Raw genomic sequence first — 18,372 nt, 5'->3', positions numbered from 1 at the left:
CTAGATCGGAATAATAAAGTGTTTGCTCGATTCATCAGTTTTCTACCTCGAAACTGCAGACCCGGCCCACAGGTCTCTTGAGCGCCAGGACTGTCCTGCCGAATCGACCATGGAACCAGTCGACATCGGCGCCATTTGTGGGTTTTCCATCTGACCATCAATATTAGATGGGAAATTATTAAAAACAGATATGGCTTGTGAACATAGAAACATGAGAGTGGTGTGTGAGTGTGGCTTGTGATGCTGAAAATGCTGGTAAAAGGGCCAAATGTGTTACCTGTATCCAGGACAAACAGAACGAGCTTCACAATCTCTTTCCTGGACCAAAACCTCAGGACAGTCTTGTCCTCCATTAGCTGGGACCTGGATGATGATCCGTTTCCTAACTTGTTTTTTCTTGGAATTACCACCTAGAGAAAACGACTTCTACTAGTGTCATAAGTTCTGACATCCTAATTAGAACATTTTTGCATTTGTTTGTGAAAAGCATACCGAGCCCACCACAATGTGGGCTGGGTAAACATAAACTCCAAAAGTGGCAGCTCAAAGGCGCCACATTACATGTTCAAATCAAAGATCAAAGATATTTTCTCAGCCTCTGAAGCTGTTCGACAGGATAAAGTCAACGTAAAATGTCATTCTGTGTATGTGACAATGATTTGAACATACCTCCTGGACATGTTGACGGACAGGGGCTCCACTCACTGTAAGGGCTGACAATGCAGTCTTTCCTGCAAGGAAGCAAACAAGGTCTGACGGTGTCTGGGCGGAGACTCTCAGGACACCTAAAAGAAAAAGATTCATATAGTGAGTAACACACACTATTGGAAAAAAGTTTATTCAAATGCCCCATATCTTCTGTGTGTATTCATAGGATCCCATTCAAACTCAGATGTGGGGCAGAGTTAGAGCGATCAACCTCTGGACAGAAGACAGCAGGTTAGGTTCTTCCCTTGTTCGTCCATGTGTCAAAACGTCCTTGGGCAAGACGCTGAGCCCCACATTGATCCTGGTGGTTATAGGTTGGTCTCAGTGTTTGGCAGGGGAGCTGCCATCATCATGTGAATGTTTGCATGCATGGGTGAATGAGACGGTGACTGTACAGTGCTTTGGGCCTTCTAAGAAGGTAGTAAAGCGCTATGTGCGCCTTGCTTTATTGGTGTATCATATCTCCAAGTGTCTACAGATGTTGGTCCTATTCTAGTATGAGGATTAAAACTCCAACTGTTCAAATCAACACATGGGGCAGTTGCCTTTACCCTCCACAACTGTTCTTCTCTTCTCAATTTTTTTAAGTTGTCGTTTCTTCTCAGATCTTAAAATGACTGTTGCAGGCAGTTACCTTCTTCGGTTGCCTGTCCATCACTATCTCGTTGGTTTGTAGATGGGATAATGCATTCACCACCTTTTCAAGTACCTACCATGACTTTGGGACCTGTACCTGAGACACAAGTTCCGCCAGATTGAACCAGCTAGGTGATGGTCTAGCATACACATAACCCCCTGGCTGCTAACCCTTTACACCGTGCTGCTATATCCCGCATTGCTCTACAACAGACGTGGGCACTGAGGGCCGCATTCCTGCATGTTTTCCAGCATACCCTGCTCTGGCATGTTCTAATTGGCTGGACATACCTGAAGCAGGTAATCAGCCATGAGTAGGGCAAGATTATTGGCTGGACACACCTGAACCAGGTAATCAGCCATGAGTAGGGCAAGACTATCTGGAAATCATGCAGACACACCGGCCCTCGAGGCCTGGAATTGCCCACCCCTGCTCTACAAGCATTTTAGACAGCCTGCACAATGAATCTTGCTTGCTGTGGAAGATTCCAGGCTTTTATTTAACATGTGCTCAGAGCCTGTGATCTTTTACTATTTTTTGTCCTTAAGTCCACTAATTTCCAGACACAGTATGATTCCCTGATATGAACCTTCCCTTGCATGTGCTGGTAGAACATACCGTACAGATGCTCGTCTTCCAGTCTATTCAACACTTGTTGCTCTCCTCGATTTTTGCCAACTGAGCTATTTACTAAGCTCTCTACCACTGTTTGCAATCTTGCTAATGTCCTGATGGAACTCTGCTGTATCATCCTGATTGGGCAGTCTATCACTCTACCCCTTGCTTTTCACTTTTAATACAGCCTCAAGGTGTCCCCACAATGCACAGTGACTAGTTTCCTGGTTTTGATGTCAGGGACTCTTTAATCTCCAATTTAGTCTGTATATAATGTCAGCAGGCATCTTATCACTTTCAATGCATAGCTGGTAATGGCCTGGATCTTGTTGTTTCCATTGCGATAGCATCTTAGAACCCTCTTTTTTCACAGTTCAGGTTTAGTAAGTCTTAAATAAAATGGTGACTCAGTACTGTAAAAATTATGTTTGAAACAGGACAAAAACTATGACATTAAATTGACATTTTCCACATATTCATCAGAATAAAACAAATCTCTTTTTCACAAATACCTCAACACAATATTTGCCCGACTACATTGATGTGCAAATGTGTTCCATACCAGCAGGCTCACTGCTCAGTGTGAAACAGCAGAACACGGAGTAAACGCAGGAATAAAGACAAGGATTATTTCCCATTTGCAGCATGGGGCCCTGGTGGGGTTCCACTCTTTAATGCTCCTCTTTGGCAAGAACAATGAGACTGTTGTGATGAATAAATTAACAGATAATTCATGTTCCCTGAAGACACCTCCAAGGAAGGAACGGCGCGCAGATGCTAGAACAGTTGGCCGGCAGCTTTGCGCCTCATCAGTCTCACAGTGAACACCTCCACCAGACACCAGCAGCAGACAACCAAAACATAAAGTATCACAAACAGCATGAGAGCAAAAACATAGCAACAATGACACCAGCACAACCAAGGAACATGTTTTTACATGTCATGACAATAAGCCAGCCCCTCCAGATTAAAAACTTGAGAAAACATTGCCAAGCATAGAAATCCAGACAAACTACTGATACTTTTTTTAAATAAATCCTGAATGTTTTATTTCACTCCTTCAGACAGTATTCCTTTAACTACATTTCTGAAATTTAACCTATGAAGCATGTTTTTGGAAACTGGGAGGAAGCCGGAGACCCCGGAGAGAACCCACGCATGTTTCAGGTCCCCCAGCCAGGACTTGAACTGGGGCTTTCTTGCTGTGAGGCAAGAGCGCTAACCACTGCACCACCGTGCAGCAAATTTCACTTTAAAAAAAAAGAGTACTGTCCTGCACAGCAACAACTCCCATTGAAGAGGAGAAATCCTGGAGCAGAACTAGAACCAGCTGCAGAGTCACTCAGACTCTACGTTGTTGTTCTGATGTTGCTCATGTCATCACACAAACCTGAAGTTTTTATCTCTCAGGGTTTTAGAGAATTATAAATGCAACAATAAACACTTCATTGTAAACGTCAGTCATTCACAGAAGCTTTTGTCCATGGCAATTCAGAAACCTCTAAGAGTTGTGGTAAATGTGGGTTTTGGTAAATGTGGGCAAAGAATGCAAAGACAGCCAAACCTGGGCAATCAGTTGTTAGCGTCCTGTTTAAGTCCATCTGCAAGTTGTTCATTCTCTTCCTTTACCGCACGATCGTCGCCCCACCCTCCTCCCCGGCTTCCACCTGTGAGCTTCGTTAGGAGTAGTTATTACCCTAAAGTTTTTATGGAGATCTTGTCTTATATAATTGTACGGAGCCTTATGCCAAACTAAAAGAATGTGAAAATAAATATCTTACTGCATGAGTTGTCTGACTGAAGTGTCCTTGGGCAAGACACTGAACCACACTTTGCTCCTGGTGGTTATAGGTTGACGCCAGTGTTCAGCAGCTGAGTCAGCATCAGTGTGTGAATGTCTGTGTGTGTGGGTAAATGTGACTTTGACTTAAACCTATATATGCCATTCACAATTGACCATTTTATAGTAAATCTTACTTTTTGGGTGGAACTTGTCCCACATTGACACGAACACAGATGACTTTGCGGGTCTGCATCCCCACAGCACAGGATCCATCGTCCGTTCGCGTGACGCCCACTGACACGTTAGTGTAGGGGAACGAAGAGTCTTCGATGCACTGCCCCCACGGACCAGTTTGCCAGTGGTAAACAGTGCAGGGATGGTCATTGCAGCTCCTCACCTCTTGGAGAGCACTAGCATTGGGACACTGGACTCCTCCTGGAGAACAGAATGAAATGAAGGAGGACCTCAATTAGTGTTCTTGCTTGAAAACATAAAAGCTAACCATCTCAGCGCTGACACCAGCATCACTTGTATCAAAGATGGCTAAGAACACCAGACCAAAGGAGAATACTAAGAGAAGACTAATATTTTATTACACCAATTAAACTTAAGATGGTTCATTGTGCTTCCAGTACACTTGATGCTGTTAGAACTTGAACGTCTTGGTTCCCCTTTGGTCTGTCTTCCTTTGGAATCAAGCTAAGTGAATCAAACAGGGTTTTCTTGAGGTTTGAAAGATGGTTTCAGATCCACACAATATATCTTAAAGAGGTGATTATGGATTTCTTTGGTCAATACTGGACTGGGATTGTTGGTCTACAAAGGTACATCAAGATAGTAGTGGGATCTAAGCTACTTAAGTTATTCAGTTTGAAAAATTGAACTATTAATTTACGACACTTTTTATGGGATATAGTTTTTGTTTCAGTGTTTTTAAATATTATATAATTATCTAAACAAGCACAGGGAAACCAATTTCTATATTGGCAAGAATAAAGCTACAAATGGAAATACACTAAATATAAAGATACCGAATATTGGATCAATCAGAGTAAGCAGTGACGGACCTTAAAGAGAAGTAAAGAAAAGAAACTGCGCATCTATTAAAGCCATCATTTTCCATTAGCCAGTGCAGTACGTTTTGTAGTTACATCTTACCCTGCATCACAGTGACCCATGCCACAATTTTACCTGTCACTGCAGAGGAAGACAGGACAATTAGTGCACATGCAGGAAAGGTAAACTATCTTAAAACTGAACACCTTTTTCTTCTTTTAACTGCCCTTGAAAGACAAAACTTTGCTTTTTTTTTTTAAAGGGAAGTTAAACGGTTGCAGAATACAAAGGACTAAGAACTTTTTAGCAACACTTCTGGTTGACATGGCAACCAGCATCCTCACATTAGTGTCTTTGGTTAATAAATTGATTCATATAAAAGCTTCAAGTAATTCACGCTAACACAACAGCATGTGTAGCTTCAAAAGTAATTGTTCAGACGTACAAATGTGGAAGAAATCACTGACTCTTATAACTAATGAAGATTTTTTATGAGATGATAAAGTGTAAGGCCTTCAAAAAACCAAGTATCTATTGGCAAACATATCATTCCCTCACGTGCCTCATTCATCCGAAACATATAAAATTACAGATATCTGTCTGATGAGTCAACTGGAGGAGACAGTAAAAGGCTTTCTGGAAAACCTCTCAAAGTCCTAAGCACCGCATTCATCACATGCATCCTTGAACACGTGTTAAGTATACAGTGTTCACACTGGCACAACCTGGTGTCATATAATTTCTGCAGTTAATAATTGCTGACAATTAATAATTTAACCTCCATGACCAATTTTTTTAACGGTTGGCACTTCTGTGAATTAAACTGGGAGTCATCAATATGTCACTGGCAAATCCGAGTCCCTGATTGGTCAAAATTCACGTTAATGTAAACTCCTCATTGAAAGCGGTTGCTTGAACACACATTTCAGAGGGCGGTGTGAACGAAGCATCAAATGTTGCTTCAGCCAAACCGGGCATGAACGTCGTAACACAGGAGACCCTCTGAGCATGCTCAGTGATTTGATGGTTTGTAATGGCTCAACAAGCTTGTAGAGGCCCAGACCCCATCACAGCAGCCAACATATCACTCATCCTGCTGAGCATGCTGAGCCACAGAAGCCCCCAGCCAGTACTGTTCAGAAGACAAGTAGCAAAGCATCAGAAGGTATCAAAGGTGACTGTCTACTCAGTTTTATTTATGTACATAATTTAAATCTTTGGTATATCAGCACAGTGAGTTTTTGTGTGATTGTTCTGACTAACTACAATAGTTCCCATTCATGGCCGTGACTGCACCACGGTCACGGTCTTTGCTGTCCAGCAGCATAAAAACCCTTTTGTAGCACTAAAAAACCCACAGCAAGGTGAAGAATGCATTATTAAAGGGTTCGTGGACAGAAAAAAGAAAACTTTGGTTCATTAGGGGAGAGAAAGGTTATCTGTGTCAGGGTCTCGTGCACCTGTGTACTCTCCTTTCACCAAATGACTTCATCCAAATCCAGAAGTCTGGTGAATGTCTTTCTAAACTGCACTGATGTGCTTGATAAAGGCATGAACTTTCTTACCTTCCCCTGCATTGTAAGCGAGAATGGAACGCACTCGGGTCTGCTTTCCCTCTGCATTTTTCCCAGAGCAGGTATGAGAGCAGGGTGACCACTGGGTCCAGGGGCTCAAGGCACAGTCTTTGGGGCAAGGCACCTCACAGATAGTTGGCATAGGAAGGATGGCATCACGGCAAAGCTGCTTCTCTACAAAGAGACCTGCAAGGAAACAGGTGTTGAAGTTAAATTCACTTGGAGTCACTGCTTTGTTGCATCTGCAGTCATAAAAAATTGGGTGCCATACACATGGAGCGTATTTCGTCACTGGACTGGGTTGACTACTGAGTTTGTCGGTTTTCATGACAGTGATTCTGCTCTTAAGAACAGCTTCATAGCTTCATCTATTATAAGATGTGGAGAAGGCTAAAACTGGAACCCACTGATGTTTTAAATAGGGTTAGTGAAGAACACAGCTGCATGAGACAGATTTTACAGCAACGTAAACAAATGAAATAAACTTAAAGACCCACTTCAATGAAAAGTGTGTTTTTAGTGTTTTTAATTTCTAATTTTTCTGAAAATGGAGGACATATATAAAAGAATTTAGGCTCACAACTGCATTTCTGAGTTATTCAAATTGTGGTGAATCAGGAGCAGATCCGTTTTGAGAAAGCTCTGAGAATGAAATGCAGGAACTGAAATGGGCGTGCCAAACTTAATTTAATTTTCCTCGTCCGAGCTGGCACCTGGCCCAAAACTGTGCGTAGCTCCAATATTGTTCGCCATTTTTGTTGCTCTGCTAATGTTAGCTTGGGATTGTAAGGGACTCTAAGCCAGACAGCGTGTAAATACTTAGAGATGTAATGGTATTTCAGCGGAAGCTTACTTCCACATCATTGGTTCCTCCCACAACTCACTGGCAAGTTTCAGATCAACTTATTCTGTGCTGCACAAACTTTGTCCTAGAAAATGACACAGGTTTTTTATTTTTGCCTAAAAATGTCACAATCATAATTAAAAGACCACTGGGAACACTTTTAGAATTAATCAAAAGAGGATTAGAGTTGGACTTTATATGTGAATAAAAATAGGAAACCAAAAAATGTATTAGAAATTTTTACAAATATTAAAATACTTGAAATGTGGTCAAATTGAAATACAAAAACGAAAAGAAAAACAATCAGGCAACAATCAAGGGATTGTTCATTAAAAATAATTGGAAAAAAGACAAAATCCTCAAGCAAAACATTGTTATCAAAAAGGACAAAAAAGTTCATGCTTGGGAAAGTTATATCCATAAATATGGACATTTGTCCTGAAAGTCTCCCTCTTAGTCCTTCAGAAACAGAAGAGCCCTGTTGATTCTTCTGCTTCCAGAGAAGACATGCTCTCAGACTGGAGACACTGTGCTGACGGGAAACGAAAGCTGAATCTGAGACGGAGAGTGAAGAACATTTACCCTAATGTAATATACACGTCTGGTGCTGGGGAGGGAAGATGGGGCAGCTTTCACACTGAGAGCTTCTTGAGACAGAGAGCAGCACAATTTGATAAAGACAAGCTCTGTCTTACAGCTTTCAGAGGTTCAGGTATGAAGAGTACCGGTAAACTTCTTCTCAGTTCAGCTACAGTAATCTGAGGAAGTGTACTAAAAACATCTAACAATATGCTTATTTAGAAAATGCTGTCCACTGAACCCCCATCTGTTTAACTCATGAAGAAATGCATTTCTAGAAAAGCAGAACCCCCAACCAGCAGAATATTGAGGAGCCCAGATCACAATCTGACTTAACTCAAAGCGCCATCATGAGGGTTTTTAGTCATCTTCTTGTTTTTGTTGATCCAAATGGGGAGGGAGTCAGGACACTATCATGCAGTCCTCTTTTGTCCAGCTCTGTGAGGCTCAGTTTCCGTTCCAAAGCTTCAAGCACTCGCCTGCTCTCATGTTCCTGAGCTGTGGATGCTGCCACTCTGTCAGATTTGAAGAGTTGTTATGGATTCCTCCAGGCTGGAAGGATCTTCTCTGTTTCCAGCAGAGTGGAGGAAGCTTCTGACTGAACGCTGATGGTTTAGAGAGTGTTTTTACATTTTTACAAGATTACCAATATATGTCTGTGGAAGTATGTAAATTCTTAAAGAAATTAACTTTTTTTTTTCCATGGAAATCTTTTTTTAAAGTGTTCCCAGTGGTCTTTTTATTTTGATTATTCCAATAAAGCCAAAATCCAAAAACCTGTTTTTTAGGGCAAAGTTTCTGCAGAGCAGCAGTAGTTCATTGTAGTAGTTGGCCTACAACTTTGAGTTGTAGGCGGGGTCTGTTGGCGCCAGCTCAGAGGAAGAAAACCAAGGCATACATGGGTAGGCGTCTACAAGTGTATGCATCAGAATAGAGCAGAGCAGGGAGTTTGTGGCTATAAAGTAGTAGTAGCTTCTACATCACACTTACAAACTTTTTCCAACTCCTCCTGATTCACAAGGATTTGGATTAACAAATACGTAGAAATACTCAGAAATACAATTTTTATCTTAATTTTCTTTTTTTTTATGTTTGCCATCGTAAGACAAATGCCTTAAGAACATGTTAAAAACATCCAAAAACAACTTTCGTTGAGGTGAGTCTTTAAGGTTCAACCCTGTTGGCATCAGTGTGGGAGATTGCTCCAGAGAAATGCTGTCTGTTGCTTTTCTCAATCTTCTCAAAGTTTTCATCAGCATTTACCATAACCTGATGGGTAGAGGAATGCATGAAGACAAACACTCCACCCATGTTGTAGCACAAAACAAACCTACTACCTTCACTTTTATCTGGTTTGAACCTTGACAGCCTGCAATCCAACCTGCAGAGCTCCCACCAGTTTGCAGTCAAGAAAATACTAAGTTGTTGACCTCTCTATATTGACACTTGGATCTTTATTTGGACACACTGTTGATGCCTTTCTGTACAGAAATGATAGCTGTTCATTTTTCATGCAATTACGTTTTCAGAAAAAGGACAACACTTTCCAAAAGAAATGCTATCTCAATTGTGTTGACCTGTTCTTTTCAGCTCTCTTCTATCTGTCAGCATCTGTCCTCTCGCAGTAATCCCCCTCCCCCTCAGACTGAAAACCCCCTCAGAACCCCCCACCCCTCGATCACAGATGCTTCTCTTCTTTGTGTCTCCTCACCTTCGCTGTTGACACACTGGACTTGTGGAATTTGAGTCCCTGGACCGCATTCTCTGTCATTGTCAGGAACGCACTCCTCCAATTTAACCACCAGCCACTCGAAGCAGCTGGGGTCATCGCACGGGATGGCTTCTACCAGGTGGGGGCAGTTTCCCATCCCACCTGTGGGCTCATTGATGATCCTCCTCTTCCTCAGTTTAAAGCCTGCCACGAGAATTTCAGAGTAAATTTAAAAATATAAGAAAAAAACACTTGAACGTGAAACCCATCTTTTTTATTATTTTCTGTGCTTTTTTTAAACATGCACCTGTTTTCTCATTCTGAACTTAATTGATGCAAAACAAGCTGCTAAAACAAAGCACCCCACAGAGATTAAGGTGGCTTCATGAAATATAAAACCTTCCTAAACCATTCATGGATGGGTGTGACTCTGAGACAAGGTCACTCAGTCCTTAACCCCCCCCACCCACCCACCCCACTCCTGCTCCTAACAGAAGATACAATAAGGACCTGGGTCTGACTGCAGGTCCCATGGGGAAGGGGGGAATCTTTTCCCACTTTTCAATCACCCTTGTGTTGACTGGTGAAAAAACAACGTTTAATCTGGGGCTGATGACATGTATTTGAGAGGGTTTTGGTGTGTGAACTCCGTCAGACATCCCCTCATTTGCTGCACACAGGGAAGAGGATGCTCTGCATCACACAGCAGACAGGTCAGGACACCAAAAACACACAAAAAAGCCCCACTTTCACTGTAAAATATGTAAGGGATAATGCCCGAAGAGGTGTCCATTATCAGAAAATGGACGATTAACTCTATTAATTTCTAATGATGGAAACCCTGAAGGGCATTTTCCTGTTCTTACCATGGTTGATCACAAAATAAACTAATATTAAATCAATTATTAGTATGTCTATTTGTAATTTCAAACGTTTTAATTTATTTCCTTAAAAAGTGGACTATTAAATTTACAAGTGATGTTGTCATGGTTGCCCGTGCTGGTGTATTAGAACTAATCTGCAGAGGATAAAAGCGATACATAAGCTAATTTTCATAATGACTGATAATAACGATCATGTCAGAGGGAAAGGGCACCTCTTACTGCTTAGTTTTGTCCAGATGATGATGCAAAAATGAATTTTAAATAAAACAAAGTCCACAAGTAGTTTCCTAGATTATAAAGTAATCAACAATCAATTTATTTGATTAATTAATAATAAAATTATTTATAATCAGGTGTTCCAAAATTCTGTTGTTGGGGTAGCCAACTGCCCAACCAGCAACCCCCGCCCACTTGGCTCCAATTTCTGAGTCAATATTATTGTCATCATTGACAAAGATACAAAATCATTGATACAAGCTTCTTGAAGCATTGGAAAAATAATAAAAGCAATGTTTTACTTTTTTTTTTTTTTAAACTGGCTCTGTGGACAACAGAACACTGTAAACTGGTGCTTCATAAGCTCCACCCTAAAAATCCTGACAGCAGTCCTCTGCTTCAACCACAGTCAAGATCCCTGCTTTTAATGAGTGTGGCTGTTAAAAAAGTCACAAATGAAAGTCAGACATCAGAAGTGGCAAAACAACTGTTAGCAGATTCTTGTTAAAATGCCACCACGAAGCCTCTGTGGTTTCATTAACGTATAAGAAATCTGTGCAGCTCCTCAGATCTCAGCATTTTCTCCCCCTTGATGGCATGATAGATTTGCATACCCACATGCATAAGAAGTAGACACCAAATCATGGTCTGATATTTTTATACCTTTCTTGGTGGCTTGGTCTTGACAGTTCTCAAAGGTGCAGGGCCCCCAGGCGCTCCATGGCGACACCTCACACTCCACAGGACAGTTGATGTGACATAGCTGGGTGGTGTTTGGCGGGATGCCTTGGCAGAGCTCACTATCCACTGGTCGCAGTGCTGCAGTGTCACACAAAAGATCACATTAATCATAACAGACACATGTGGAAAGGGAAGAACAGTCAGTTATCTGATGATTTATTCTAGCAGTATGTCAGGTTGGCGATCAGTCTCTCCAGCAGACATGCTCAGGTGTTCCTTGATTCATGCTCACTACAGATGCCTTGCGTTTCTCTTGTGTTTATGTGTGTGCCCCTGCAAAAAAAGTTCTGAGCTTCAAAGAGGTTTAAGTCTATGGAAGCTTCTGCATGCATGTCTGTTGTTTTGTTCAAATTTAAAATGACAATTTTTAAAACACGGAACGCACAAGCCGCAGACCTCCAGGCTCCTTTTCGGAGCTGACATTAAAAGTCAAAGCAGAGTCATGTTCACACAAATCACTTTTAACAATATAAAGAGGAAAAAATCTGAACAAAAAAAGGGAAGTGACAAGAAAATTAAGACAATATCAGTATAACATCAAAGAAGTTGGGTCCCACCTCTGAACTATAAGTCAATTAAAGGACAGATAGACGATGCTGAAACTACAAAGACATTGAATAGCTGCTACTTATTATTTTAAGGTGGAGCATTTTCAGTGTTTTTTAATTGTTCAAATAGGGAGAAAATTTCTGTCAATAATTGAAAGAGTAAAGGACGCACAGCAGGTGAGCGCTAATTGAATGTTACCGTCTTTAGTCCTCAGGTTTGAGGGCATTTCAGCACCAGCTTGCACACAGTAGACCTCGCGTGTCTGGATCCCTCCTCCACACAAACCAGTTTGGTTTCCACGACGACGGTCCTGCTGGCTCAGCAGTGCATCCACCCTGCACTCCGTCCACTCAGTGGTCTTCCAGGTGTTTCTAACAATGAAAAAACGAGACAATTAACTTTCAGCTGAACCTAAAGCTGCAGACATGATGAGATGACATGAAAGACATGAAAGATTAATCTCTTCATCATTTTAGTTTGGAGCTTTCGTCCACATCAGACTGTGTGTTTTGTCAAAAAATTCAGACTACTTGGATCTAACAATCCAACAAGTGGTGGGTTTCCTTCTTCCTGTTGGAGCTGAATGTTCTCTGGGATGTTGATAAGGACAATTAACTGTCACCCAAGCAAGCAGAGGACACAATCTTCATTACTGTTGCACCAACGAACCCAAGGAGTCTGCATGCCTGAAACGGTGTAAGCAATTATTAAACTAAAAGGAACTCCACTGTGGGAGCTCACTGAGCTGGGAGTGTTGGTAATAACTGTCAAAGTTTTTCATGAAGCGGTTTCTAAAATGTCTAAAAATGTTTCAGTTTCCTTTTGTGAAAAACAACGCTTTGCTCTCTGTAGATCTGTAAATCCCTCAAACTGTTCTTCTTTTATTTTATGTGTCAGGAGAAGGTTAAATGGCCGGCCCATCTCTGGCATTGAAGTGCGATTGAGAGTAGACCAAGATGAGAACATGAACGCTCATAAGTTTGTCTAAGAGCTGTGGCTGATCTTTTGAGGAGCTCCTAACTGCATTTCACTCATGCAATCCCTAAGAAACCCTGTCTTTGGGATTTTTCTCACTTTAACAAAAGCATTCCTAGTAGTCTTTTTATTTTGATGACACAGTTTTTTAGCCAAAATAAAAAAAAACTGTGTAATTTTCTGGGACATAGTTTTCTGCGGAAATTCACCTCTGAGTTGTAGGCAGGATTGTTAAAGGTGGAGAATACCCTCCCCCATTTCCCCTAATCCATCTATTTCTGCCTCTTACACCACTAACCAAACATTACTGGTGCAACAAAAATAGTGAGCAATATTGGAGCTATCCAGCTGTACAATTTTGAGCCAGATGCCAGCTTGGACGAGAAAAACAAAGACGTAAATATTGATCTATTTGTCTACAAGTGCATGCATTTCTAAATATGCTCACAGTGTGCAGGTGGGCGCCGTGTCTGCCTGAGGGCTGCACGGCTCACTCTCCTCCAGCTCCGGACACTCTGCTCCTCCACTCAGAGGGAACTGGCTCACTCTCCTTGTTCGGGTGCGCTGGCCCCCACCGGGGGTGTTGGGGTCGTAGCATTCCTTGGAACAGGCTGACCACTCGGACCACTCGGTCACATCGCAGTCTCTGGGAACGACGCAGGCCTGGAAGGTGACTGGCAGCATCTCCTGAGAGCACATGCTGTAAGAAAAATAGACACACAACACAGCTGTCATCCAGTAAACCAGGTAGAAATTTTACACTTTTTTCTCTGAGAGATTCCTAAAAACGCGAATGCTGCATGGAGCACAAATGAACCTATTCTCTTACAGGTGAGAGTGAAATCAATTGTTAGACTTTTAAAGCTTGAACAAGATATAGTCATCTGCATTTTGAGCCAAAGTTAAGCCCCCCCCCCCCCCCCCCCCCCAGCTGTAAGTCTAGAGTGTTTGGATTTAGTGCACAACTGACACAATATCTCTAACAAAAATAAAACGTCTTCATCTTCAGCCAAAGCAGACTGATCATGAGAACTGTGATTATAGGTGAGCAGATGCGTCAGCTCTCCATGGAGCAGGCATGTGCTGCAGAAGGCTGATGGGATTATCAAGAAGAGAATTCAAAATAATAACAGCTCTGTTTATAGTCTTAAACTAGACTTTATGTGTTTGTTTGATCTTCAACAGCACTAAATTTTCGATTAGTTCTTATCAGTCTGTTTTTTTTCTTTTTGAAGGTCCAATATTTTATGATCTTACTCTATGGATCTATTTATTTGTTTGTTTAAGCAGAGGTGGGAAACACCTGTCCCAAGGTGTCAGTCTATAACGTGAATATAGCTGAAAATCAGATTGCTAAAAACTGATTTTTTAATTTTCAGAAGTGCAGTGATCCTTTAGGCACTCACTTTTGCTATAATCCTCTGAGTATGTGCATGTGTGTGCACACCTAAGTGCATGTAGGTGTGAACGTGACTGCTGGGTACTCACACAAACACACAGTGATCCTTTTCTGGAATTAGATTACATTACAGCGGCTTCCCGGTAATCTGTGAGTGTTAACGTGCTCCCAGAGTCAAGCTTTTTCTCTTTGTGTCTGGCAGGGTTGTGGTCAGGTCTCGGCAACGCTGCTCGCTGGCCTGGTTCTGAGTCGACCCGGCTCTCTCAGACAGAATCAGGACGGCAGCTCACAACAGCAGAGCAGCTCTGAGCTCGTGTGTGAAACGCTGCTCATGCCGTGTCAGCTTCATTCAGCTTCCACCAGCCGTACACACAAGTAGTTAAAAATAATCAGCAGGGTTCAGTGTCAGCTGAAGTTCATCATTATTCTGGGCTGGCGATGTGTCGTGCTGAAAAGATCCAGCTCCAAGAGCCAATCCTTTGTATTAAATCAGAGGACAGAAATTCCCTTAGAGGGAAAAACAGCTCGGATCTCTTTCTTTCTTTTTCACTAAAGTTTTGCTGCTCTCTGCACAATATTGTTTTAATTGGTAGGACAGCAGTCTTTCCAAATGATGCATTCAGGGACAACAGAGCTGTTGATGGAGAACTTCAAAGAATAAGTACAGCAGCAGAAAAGTCTCTACCCTTGAAGTCAGCCAGCTTCACCCTGAGAAGGGTGGAGCCACACATTTCTGCTGTGTGAAGGCTCTTCAAAGATTCAAGATTCTGCAGTAGGAAATCTTATACCATGTTCACACAGGACATGTAACGCGCGTCATAGAATGTGCCAATGTTCTTATAGACCATTTGGCCCATGGTGTTCACACTGGACAAACACTGAGGGGCTTTTCTACAGCGCATGTCCGCCACCTGCAGAGGCTTGGTGCGATACGTCAAAGCAGTGCAAATCTTATGAGTCTTGCTCCAGGCTTTTTCCTTTTACAGCTCTATTGCGATATATGAAAGACCTGGTGTCATATAATTGTGTTCAGGCAAAAACCGCAATTTTTAATTTCTCCTCCATGATCAATTTTCAAATGGTCGGCTCTTCTGTGAATTAAAAGGGACGGCATCCATACCTCACTACCGGAGTCCCTAATTGGTCAATGGATGTACATTTCGAACGTAGAGCCCAAAAATGGTTGTGGAAACTTCCATAGCAACACATGGACACTATAGTTTTAATGTGGAAGCCTGAAACATATGTTCACATTGACTTTTCATTGAATTTGTTTGAAAATGTGCCTCCAAAGGTGGTTTAGATGTAGCTTTACAGTTATGAGTCCAGACCAAGCCAGAATCACCAGCCGTCCACCACCATACTTTACGGTGACATGCTGATCAAATGACTCAATTCTGGTTTCATGCAGCAAAAATTACAATATAATGCACGCCAAATGAGAAGCTTATTTTAGATAGAAAACCATGTTTACTTGTGTTTACTTGTGTTGTAGAAGTTTATGAGTCATCCAAACTGGAGACAGGTTTGTTCAAAAGCTCCTTAAACTAAAGGATATTTGTGAAACCATAATGTAATTTTGTGAATACAAACAGCATTTCTCACATTTTTTAATCTGAATGCGGCTTGTCCAGAAAATAATCCTATTTCAAATGAGTTGAGAAAATCTGTACATCCGGATGACTGTGTCTCACGCAGGACATGATCTGATCTCACTGCAGGTTACATTTGGCTGCAGAGGTGTTCATGTTCACTGGATATTGCTGTGTTTGCAGACTGGAAAACAGCTGCGCTGCAGTGTCCCCGTGTCTTAGGGTGGGTTTACTGTAATCACCTGTGTACTGTCTCTTGACAACATTAACTAATTGAAAAGAGAATTTAAAATATCTGAAAATATGACAGTAAACAAAAAAGGATTCTTAGATTCATTTTGAAGCCTCATACCTGAAAAAGCTGACGTTTTAGAGGTTTTATTCTGAACATGTATTTGATACGTCCTTATTTATTAAAAAATTACTATTGATTATTATTGAATTTAAAGCTTTTTTATTTTATTTGGGGTTTTAATGTGTTCAATCCCTGCTCAGTGTCTGCAGTAAAAGTGAAGTTGACATGGAGATTCAAACCCTTTCAGCACGAATGAGCTGAGAACTCTGAAGAAACAGCTAGAGATGGTCACCTCAGAGCTTCCATGTTCCCGCTCTTGTGCTGGCAGCTCACTTCTCTGGTCTGGTAGCCAACCTGCAGATCCCAGAACTTTCCTCCGGGACGGTTCTGGCGGTTCTTGTTCCTCCTCTTTTTCATCAGTTCTCTGGTCTCAGGGTCTTTGACTTTGCCCCTCTCTCTTAATCTCTCCTTGACTTCCTTTCTCTTTTTCTCTCTTTTGTCCTTGTTCTTCATCTTTTTCTGTCGTCTGGGTCGATCTGCTTGCCTGTCGGCCTTCTTCTTTGCTTTGATCCGTTTTCTGTTTGGTGCAGAGGCTTTCTTCCCATCTCTTGGTGATTTTTCGTCCTGTCTTGGTGTCTTCTCCACCTCCTTGTACAGTTTTTCATCGTCTCTCATCTGTTTGTTTACTCCCACCACCTGTTTGTTCTCCCTGGGCTGATTTTTTCCCTCCCTTGATAATTTGTCAGCATCCTTGGATCTTTTCTTGTTCTCTTTGAGTGCTTTGTCAGTTTGTCTGGTTTGTCTTGAGTTTGGCACAGAACAGGGGCCCCATGGACCCACTCTGAGGCTGTAAAGGCTCTCCTCCCCCTCGCATGGTCCCACCTGACATGTCTGAAATTCAGTCAGGTTTGGGCAGGCTGACCCCCCAAACAAGGGTGGCGCCAGAACGTTGCGAACCCGGTTCCGTAAGCCCATTCCACAGGTTTTAGAGCACAAAGTCCATGGAGTGAACTCAGACACCACGCAGTCCCGCGGACAGGGGATGAGACAGGCCTGCTCCTGCCGAGGCCTGGGCTCAAAGTATTCACAGATGGCGTCTTCTGCCGGTTCTCCATCCGCCTTCTGAACACAGCCCACCTCCCGGGTCTGGATGCCCTCCTCCCCCCGCGAGCACACAGCTGGTCGCTGCCCCCCACCGTTTCGCATCACCACCGGGACACACTGATTCCAGGCTCCGAGCTGCCAGCCGTACAGGTCTTTGTGCCAGTCGCACACACGGAAGCAGCCCTGCTGGTTGTCTGGTCGCTCTGCCTGGTCACAGTTGGTGTGCAGAGTGGTCCATCCATCAGGGTGGGAGCACCACACCGCCCTGCTCTGGCTGCCTCCGGGTCCACACTCACTGCCCATGCAACGACCCCACGGACCTAGAAAACAGACGACAGTAGCCATTAAGCAAACTACACTCAGTTTTACCGCCATCTTCCGTTAAACATGTTAGGATATGCCATTAAAACAAAAAAAACAGTTGGAACAGAAGTCCATCAGTATGTTTAGGTTGAGCAGTTTTCCAGCTTTTGTCAAGAAGTGAAACCAAAAATTTAGAACCTAAATGGACTAAATAAGAAAACTTAAGGCAGTCAAAGGTATTTAAAATCGTTTTTTGTTGGTGTTGTTGAAGAACTCTTTCCCTCTCAGAGTTACCCGTGGGCTAGCAGTGCTTCAGTGCATCCATGCAGCTTTGATGAGGCGGGAGGAGGGAAGGCTCCGTTTCAGAGGACATTTCACGGCTCATTTGGGATGTCGTGTTGCTACACGAGCAAACGGCTCCGTTGAGGTGTTGCAGAGTGGACTCTGCAGCTCATAAAATGCATCATTTGACAATGTTAGATAAAGCCAGAAGTGAATTTTGAACAGATGGGCCCAGTTTCTCATCTGTTTGATTTAATTTTATCTAACTTGATACCTTTTTCCAACAGTTTTGTGCTTAACTCAAATGTTTGGGTCAGCACTGATGTTCAGTGCATGCAGACTGGTGCACAAAAATCTGTTTGATGGTGCATCCTCTCTGGCAGACTGATGCTGATTTATTTTTTATACCCAAGATTCTTCTAACCCTGAACCAGCAAAGCAGCAGATGAACAGTAAACGATCACTATGGTCACATATAGATTTCTCCTCCAAAGGATTTGGGCCACTTACAGGTCTGGCTTACCA

General features: G+C 42.4%; 1 protein-coding gene across 1 annotated transcript in view; it reads right to left on the bottom strand.

Moving 5' to 3' along the window:
* The window catches only part of thsd7aa (thrombospondin, type I, domain containing 7Aa), a 54,245-nt gene that overhangs the window by 15,930 nt on the left and 19,943 nt on the right, over nt 1-18,372 (bottom strand). Inside the window, exons 2-11 of the mRNA XM_011481156.4 lie at nt 16,451-17,582; nt 13,321-13,572; nt 12,096-12,268; nt 11,271-11,426; nt 9,508-9,711; nt 6,365-6,559; nt 3,938-4,178; nt 670-785; nt 278-410; nt 47-150 (exon numbers count right to left, since the gene is read on the bottom strand). Coding sequence (XP_011479458.1) covers nt 47-150; nt 278-410; nt 670-785; nt 3,938-4,178; nt 6,365-6,559; nt 9,508-9,711; nt 11,271-11,426; nt 12,096-12,268; nt 13,321-13,572; nt 16,451-17,582 — 2,706 coding nt within the window. The remainder of the gene's footprint in view (nt 1-46; nt 151-277; nt 411-669; nt 786-3,937; nt 4,179-6,364; nt 6,560-9,507; nt 9,712-11,270; nt 11,427-12,095; nt 12,269-13,320; nt 13,573-16,450; nt 17,583-18,372) is intronic.

The sequence above is a fragment of the Oryzias latipes genome, chromosome 11 (genome assembly GCF_053564925.1).
Source record: "Oryzias latipes strain Hd-rR chromosome 11, Olatipes_Hd-rR_3.1".
Taxonomy (NCBI): Eukaryota; Metazoa; Chordata; class Actinopteri; order Beloniformes; family Adrianichthyidae; genus Oryzias; species Oryzias latipes.
This window is presented reverse-complemented; position numbering and strand designations above follow the sequence as displayed.